The sequence below is a fragment of the Phallusia mammillata genome, chromosome 3 (assembly GCF_965637545.1).
Source record: "Phallusia mammillata chromosome 3, kaPhaMamm4.hap1.1, whole genome shotgun sequence".
Taxonomy (NCBI): Eukaryota; Metazoa; Chordata; class Ascidiacea; order Phlebobranchia; family Ascidiidae; genus Phallusia; species Phallusia mammillata.
This window is the reverse complement of record NC_137254.1, coordinates 16,092,162-16,100,745: the sequence shown is the minus strand read 5'-3', so window position 1 is coordinate 16,100,745 and position 8,584 is coordinate 16,092,162. Positions and strand designations below refer to the sequence as shown.

General features: G+C 38.8%; 2 protein-coding genes across 3 annotated transcripts in view; both read right to left on the bottom strand.

The window, feature by feature from the left end:
- Window positions 1-1,616, bottom strand: part of LOC145220361 (uncharacterized) — a 6,499-nt gene extending 4,883 nt beyond the window's left edge. For both annotated transcript variants that reach the window (XM_080087600.1, XM_080087602.1), the window contains exon 1: window positions 1,226-1,616. The gene's annotated coding sequence lies outside the window, so the exon portion shown is untranslated. The remainder of the gene's footprint in view (window positions 1-1,225) is intronic.
- A 2,433-nt stretch (window positions 1,617-4,049) lies between these two features.
- On the bottom strand, window positions 4,050-5,476 carry LOC145220008 (uncharacterized; the record flags this gene model as incomplete). Its single annotated transcript, XM_080087295.1, is given in 1 exon segment — window positions 4,050-5,476. A coding segment is annotated over 1 exon segment (1,246 nt), but the record flags the coding sequence as incomplete, so codon positions are not given.
- Between the last annotated feature and the right edge of the window lie 3,108 nt (window positions 5,477-8,584).

Genomic DNA, 8,584 nt, shown 5'->3' with positions numbered 1-8,584 from the left:
GGGGATCTTTTGGCAAATCTAACCCAAATTTAATCATAAACATTACTGCCAAGGTAGTGGTGTATATAGAATACATCGTGTAGACGTTTCGACAATCTCTGTTGCCATCATCAGTACATGTTTTCAATCAAGCTGTGGAACACGGTATATAAAGCACTAAGGAAAAAAAAGAAAAGAAAGGGAAGCCAGATGTGTGAAGTGACGTCACAGACGATAACAGACGAAAAGATAAAAACCGGAGATATGGGTCAGGTGTTGAACAGACGCAAGGGCATGGAAACTGTGTCGATGTTGAGCTCGGGTTCATGCCTTTGAATAAAAAGCGATTCGAGAAACAACAGTCTCACGCGGTCTTGGTTTGCGTCCAAAATCTCCGGCTCGGCAAAATTAACTTTATGTGTCGGATTCGATAAAATGTGCCGGCACACTTCTGATTTTGGTCCATGCGATGTTCTTTAATTCTATGAAACGAACAAACTTTCACGGCATTTTCCTATAAAAGAGCGCCAGGAACACATCAAAAGAACTAACGTTGTTTACCGGTTGGTTTGCAACTGCGGCGCTTCATACATTGGGGAAACGCGGCGAAATCTCGCTGTAAGAATTAAAGAACATCGCATTGACCAAAAATCAGAAGTGTGCCGGCACATTTTATCGAATCCGACACATAAAGTTAATTTTGCCGAGCCGGAGATTTTGGACGCAAACCAAGACCGCGTGAGACTGTTGTTTCTCGAATCGCTTTTTATTCAAAGGCATGAACCCGAGCTCAACATCGACACAGTTTCCATGCCCTTGCGTCTGTTCAACACCTGACCCATATCTCCGGTTTTTATCTTTTCGTCTACGCCACCGTTCTAAACGTCGTTCCCTGTTATCGTCTGTGACGTCACTTCACACATCTGGCTTCCCTTTCTTTTCTTTTTTTTCCTTAGTGCTTTATATACCGTGTTCCACAGCTTGATTGAAAACATGTACTGATGATGGCAACAGAGATTGTCGAAACGTCTACACGATGTATTCTATATACACCACTACCTTGGCAGTAATGTTTATGATTAAACTACTTTTTAAGTCCGTGCATAGTGTTCCTAACCCAAATTCTCTTAATACTACCAACAGATCACCTAATTCAGTTCTAGTTATTTGATGAGTAACAGCCTAAAGAAGCTAATTTTGGCCCAATTTTACTGCAAGATTCAGTTTGAACATTTAAACAACTTACAGCATGTTCATCACAATCGTCTGATTCCTCTGACACACTGAGACTACTTGCACTTGCCCAATCAAATGTTGATGCTGACTCCCCAGTGTCCGAATGGAAATCATCTAATTCAACTATTGCCTTCTGTCGTTTTGCTGGACTAACATAGCTCTCCGTTGACTCTTCACTCGAAAGTAAAAGGTCATCCATAACTTTCTGTTTATGTCGCCATCTTCTGTGGTATGCCATTTCTTAACGAATTCACTTGCGCAGCACGAGGTACGAAACAAATTTGTCCTAGATTGCGTTAAATAAAATAATATTGCACAAACAGAGTTACAGAACAATAAAACAGCAATCAAACACCCAATAATACATTAATTAACCCGATTCACTAAGATACATTACTTAAAATACCGACGTTTCTACGCTTGACTTCACAACTATTTCGCAATATTACGGTTGAATTATTTAAATTATGATGAGGGCAGCGATTGTCTGATATCATGATTTGTTGACAAACCAGCCACGCGCTAATATACTATTTTTTTGAAGAAATTAGAGTTAAGTTTTTAATTTTTCATCATATTTTTTTCATTTTTAAATGTTCTTGTACGTTTGAGTTAGAACGTACGTAATCTATATTATTACATGCCAACTTTAATTCTCCGACTGTTTTGAGCTCTATTTTATGTCATAAAATGTAGTGAAACTTTATTTCAATGTCTAGTTTTTCTACTTTAATTTATCGTTATTCAGACGTTGAAGTAACGACAGACGTTGAAGTAAAGCCTTTAATTCTGCGTCCAGTTTTTTACTTTAATTCAACGTTATTTAGACGTTGAAGTAAAGACTTTAATTCTACGTCTGGTTTTTTACTTCATTTCAACGTTATTTAAACGTTGAAGTAAAGACTTTAATTCTACATCTAGTTTTTTACTTCAATTCAACGGTATTTAGACGTTGAAGTAAAGACTTTATTTTCACGTCTAATTTTTTATTTTTTTTCAACGTTATTTAGACGTTGAAGTAAAGACTCTAATTCTACGTCCAGCTTTTTACTTCAATTCAACGTTATCTAGTCGTTGAAGTAAAGACTACAATTCTACGACTAATGTTTTGCTTTAATTTAACGGTATTTAGACGTTGAAGTAAAGACTTTATTTTCACGTCTAATTTTTTACTTCATTTCAACGTTATTTAAACGTTGAAGTAAAGACTTTAATTCTACGTCTGTTTTTTTACTTCATTTCAACGTTATTTAAACGTTGAAGTAAAGACTTTAATTCTACGTCTGGTTTTTTACTTCATTTCAACGGTATTTAGACGTTGAAGTAAAGACTTTATTTTCACGTCTAATTTTTTATTTTTTTCAACGTTATTTAGACGTTGAAGCAAAGACTTTAATTCTACGTCTAGTTTTTTACTTCAATTCAACGGTATTTAGACGTTGAAGTAAAGACTTTATTTTCACGTCTAATTTTTTATTTTTTTTCAACGTTATTTAGACGTTGAAGCAAAGACTTTAATTCTACGTCTGGTTTTTTACTTCATTTCAATGTTATTTAAACGTTGAAGTAAAGACTTTAATTCTACGTCCAGCTTTTTACATCAATTCAACGTGATTTAGACGTTGAAGTAAAGACTTTAATTCTACGTCCAGCTTTTTACATCAATTCAACGTTATTTAGTCGTTGAAGTAAATACTTTAATTCTACGTCTAGCTTTTTACTTTAATTCAACGTTATTTAGACGTTGAAGTAAAGACTTTAATTCTACGTCCAGCTTTTTACTTTAATTCAGCGTTAATTGCACGTTAAAGTAATGACCTAAATTCAACGTTAGGTAATCGACGTCCATACGACGTTTAAAAAACGTTAATGAAATGTACGTTGGGATTTAAACCATTTCTCAACGTTTTTTTCCCGTCGAAATATGGAACATTTTGATAGATGACGTTGATTTGACGTCTCGACCTAAAATCAAGTAAAAAACATACGTGAAAAAGACGTCGAGTGCCTGCTGGGTTTTCTCTGATTGTTCCGGCGATAACAATGGTGCGAACCAGTCTTGCGAATTGGGATTCAGATTCATTGTTACTTGCAAATAATGATAAATAACGATAAACGTCAGAAATTGTACCTCTATAATAAATCATACCTGAAAAACACAAGTAGTAATTAATATGCTGCTTGTAAATGTTGTAGTAGTACATGGCAATGCATAACATAATTAAGTTGGACAGAAAAACCTTCTGGTATGGCATCAGGAGCGAAACCATAGTTATGAGTATTCACGTACACTCTACACACTTTTCTAGATACACCACCATTAGCTATATCTCGTGAATCAAACCACGTTTCATAAGGAGTAGTAGTCCTGATGTGAGACGCAGTAGTAGCACTTTCTAAGGTTCTTCTAACAACTGGTTCGAATGGTATGACAAATTTATCGCGACCAGCGTTCATTTCCGTATATAAAAAATATACTCAAAGAGAGCGGCAGACGATCAGCGTCAGTGTAAAGTTTTATTTGAAACAGAAATATTAATTTCGCTTATTAAGGCATCATCAGTTTCTGTAAGAAGAAAAGAAACGATAAAAAACACATAAAAGTTAAAACGTTAAAATACTAAAACAACTAACAGCTACGATACCAGACAATGGCAAAACTATGGAGAACAGCTGTAACAAAGGCCGACGCTAACTGAAAATAAAGTGGCAATAGAAACGCCGGTAGCAAACAAAAAACTAGCAGGTGTAAAAATGGCGTGCGTGTTGATAAGGGGTGGCGCGTGCGGGGCGGAAAACAGGTCATTTTGTTCGCGGCAAAATCATAGGTTGTAGGTTAATAGACGCCCTTAGATCGTTTAACCATTTGTCCTCACAAATGTCCAGACGGCTCATAGGCGGCTCTTCGACGAACGTTACCATGAAGCAACTTGAAATGTCCGGCTTGTTTTTTTCGGGATAGGGATGGTTAATTATATAGTGTTTTGCCAGCGCCATCTTGTCGCCCTTAGCGTCGGTCAAATCACCTGTCCGCCACGTTGATCGGTGTGAATTCCATCTAGTACTGAAATGATTTTTTGTTTGTCCCACGTACTGCTCTTTGCATGTTGTACAAGTGGCCACGTATATGCCATAATTTTTGCAAGTCAGCTGTTGCCTTAGGGGGATAGAGTGGTTGGAAGGCGTGGTGATGCAGGAAGCGGAAGCAACCATTGCCTTAAACCCCTTTCTACCACCACACAATGCGCATTTGCCGCATGGTCTGGAATATCCACCAGCCTGTTTATAGCTCAACATCCTCGATGCGCGGTTCTTGGACAATATCGCGCCGAGTGTTTTGGGGCGTTGAAACGTAATGCCAGCTTCGGGTTTTAGCGCTTTTTCTTTTGTTGTCAGTTTAAGGATGCCTGGGAAATTTGTAGCCCAGAAAACTCTGTTATGCTGCTTCTGTGGCGTTGCTTTTGGGCCAAAACGTAGTTTCCAGGTGGAAGCCAGATCGATTACGTCCGAAGTCATTTTTTTCGGAAAGCAGGAAAATAAACATTTTTGCTTCAACCTCACAAGGCTGTGGATGAAATCCGCATCCGTTTCATTTAGGCGACGCATGCGTACCGCTTCCGAAAAAACAATGGATTTGAATACACAAGGAGGATGGTGTGAGAATCCATTCAAAAAACGACGAGAAACAGCCGTAGGTTTAACATAATCTTTTGTTATAAACCCTGTTGCAGTGGTGTCGCACGTTACATGGAGAACGTCGAGAAATTCCATTTCCTGTCCGGGTGTAGCTGTACATACCTTTCGAAAAGTGAGGGACAAACCGAAACTGGCAAAAGTTTTTTCCAATACCTGCTGTACATTTTCAGCATCATCTGCACTTTTTGAAATCCATATTATATCATCAATAAATCTTTTAAACACCATGGTGTAATTTAGTATGGTGGAAGAGCATTGATGGATGATGTGATGAAGTGCAATATTGGCCACTGATACCGAGTGGTTGTCACCAGTGATTATTCCTGTCTTTTGGGAATATAGGCAGTTGTCAAACTGGGTGACAACGTTTTCAAGACAGTGCATTATCAGCTTGACCAGCAGGCGCCGGCCAGTGGCGCTGTACTTGGAATGTTTTTTCAAGGCATGAGCTAGTGCTACTTTTGTCAGGTTTCGGTCCAGGCTGGGATATAGGGCCTGTACATCAGCAGCCTCGATAATTAAACTATCCGTGTGGCCTTGTGCCTGGTAATCCAATTTCCACTTTTCTATTTCTAGCAGGTACTCTTTGCTGTCCTTGCAATATTCGTCAACGATACTTTTGCAAAAGTCTTGACTGACAGGTTTAAGTAGGTACTCTAGTAGTGCTGTAATGCGCGACAGAGACGTATCCCCCGCCGCATGTACCAATCTCACCGGAATATCTGAGCACTTTGCAAGTTGCAGTTGTTGTGGTGCCAGTTTGTGGGTTTTAAACAAAGGGTACGCGTAAGCTGGTTGGATGTTGCTAAAAAACTTGGCTGAAGGTCCTGAAACATGATGATAAGTAGAACCAGTCGCTTTTATACCTACGGTGTGGAACAACATGTCCATGTCTATGACATCGGTCATGTGGAGTTTTTTTACTAATTCTTCGCACTCGAGATAGATATGCTTTTGATAACTGTCAAAGTCCTCAGGTCTTACTGGCAATCTGGAAAACTTCATGAGGTTCTTTCTCATGATATAGCAGAAGTCGGAGTAGTCGACTACGACAATTTTTCCATCTTTGTCCGTCTCACATATGACTATGACGTTATTCGCGACAAGACGTTTAAGCTTCAGCAAGCTTGAGCGATACTCTAGGTTCAAGTTATTTTTAACTCCGTGTAAACGGCGTACAGCAGGACCAAGAGTGCGCATTTTCACCCGTACACTTTCCGTATAAGCAAGAGTTTTTTCGTCAAGAAGACTGGGGTCAGGTCTTGAAAATTTTGGAATTTTTAATTTGGGTGGCAGCATTGGTTTATCTTGTGATGAATCATCTTCAAAAACATTGTTCCATTCTATTCTGCGAATGTGGGACTGTGCATTTAACCATTCTGAGTTTTTTTCTTTCTTGGTCCAGTCAGGTGTAGGTGCAAAGTTTAACCCTTTCAAGAGGAGCAATTTGTCCGTATGTGACAAAATCTCTCCGGATTTATTTAAAATGCAGTCTTCGGCTTGTTGGTTCATAACAGCGGCATTAGCTTTACGTTTACGTCGGATGTAGCGGTTTCTGTCGCTTTTATTTTTCAAACGACGTTTAGTGCAATGTGCGTTACTCCGAAGCGCGGACTTAAAACGTTTGCGGAGTTCAGCTTGTTTGAACCATAACCAATTGAATTTGCGCTCATATCTGATTTGGTAGCTGTGGTAGCAAGCGCCGAGGTTGGGCGGCAAAACCTGAGGAAGTGTAAGAGTTTTGTACGGAGCTAGTTGTTCAGTAATTTTCCTCCTCTGTTGAATAAGCAGAAGATCGAAATCTACACCCCTACGTTGGTTTGAGGGGAGTAGGACGTTGTGTTTTATGCATTTTCGCAAGAAAACAGCTTTGGTGATAATCGTTATCCTTTTCTTTGGTCTTATTAGATCCACCTTGTGCAAATCAGGGATTCTAGTTTCCATGTCAGAAGTAAGTGTAATGTCATAACAGACTACAGGAATCAGCCTCTGTAACAGGGTGGTGACCGACAGATCTGTCTTTACTTGTCAAATATAAAAAATATACTCAAAGAGAGCGGCAGACGATCAGCGTCAGTGTAAAGTTTTATTTGAAACAGAAATATTAATTTCGCTTATTAAGGCATCATCAGTTTCTGTAAGAAGAAAAGAAACGATAAAAACCACATAAAAGTTAAAACGTTAAAATACTCATTTCCGTATATTTAGAGAAAAATAACATGTCATCATCTGTTGAGGGATTGTCTTCGCCAATATGAAATATTCCAGAAGTTGGTTCCTGCACAGTGTCAGCAATTCTTAACCACAACTGCGGATTAGTGCCAGCAAGTGCAGCCAAATCATTTCCAGAACCAGTCATGCATAGTGGAAAGCATTCCCAGTACATTTTCAAAATTTTTATGTTTCCGAATAAGGAGGTGAGGCTTGGTAAACTGGACTCGAAGGTTGCGGGATCCAAAGTCCATCCGAGGGCTGTGATATTGGATTTAATGATTGAAGTAGTTCCAAGCCTACGCCATGTAATAAATTGATGTGACGCTTATTTCCAATATCTTCTAACGACTGAATCAGACGATGGAGAATGATGTAGGCTAACAACGTTCTCCGCTCCTGTGGTAGCATGATTTTTATCTGCTTCTGGTTCTTCTTCAACGTCGGTGCGTACACGTTTGCTCATTGAAAGTACAGATCGTCCTACGTCGTGAAGTGTGTTAGCGGTATTAACAGCATCCTAATTCCAGATTGTACAGTTGCAACGTCTTCGGCGCTGATTGCGCCCGCGGTAGCTTCCTCGAACCCAACGGCAGCTGCCTCACCTGCAAGTGCCAACATAGTAATGATCAAATTTGTAACAAAGGTCCATATATATAACAAAAAAAGAGAAAAAGGCAATTACGTCACGTTGCGCAATGTATTGCAACACTATGTCGCAATTTGAAATGTTGCAATTTCAAATAATAAACGAGGGCGGTGGTGATGGTGTTACTAATTACTCAAACCCATGTTCTCATATAACACCTTGTGGTGTGGTGGTGCATTTTTCGTTGTGCTCTTCAGCTTTTTTCACACGATGAAAACAAAAAATAAGGCGGTATATGTTAAGTTGAATTGATTGAAACCAAACAAATACAAAAATACCATCTTCAGGTGTAGTCCCATCTTGTGCAAAATCAATAATTGGACTTAAGGTTTGGGGGAAAGTTGCCGACAGTCCTACAAGAAACCACGTTTGTTAACAGAGCACATTTTAAAAAATTCTGTTTATTTTAAAAATCACTCACACTTTATGTCTCAAATGATCTTGCAAAAATTTAAGAGCCTCATAGTGCTCCCACCCCGGTAGATTTGCAGCAGCACCACCACTTTGTGTGCATTTTCTATCTTACTTTTTTCTTTACCAAAGCGGTCTCTCAAACTCTTCCAGCGCTTTATGCAAGTTTCAACTACAACAATGATAATCATATCATGATAAAAATAATTTACCAGGCTTCAAGTCTTACCTGTCTGGCCAGTTTGTTGAGCAATATTTCTCCACACATTTTCTTTCCGCTTCTGATCCTTGTACTGGCTCCTACCAGAATCATATATACAGGGAGAATCCTGCACCAATTGTATCAGCATTTCATTGAATTAAATTGTTTTTTTAGCAAAAGTTTATTTTAACAAAAGTCTA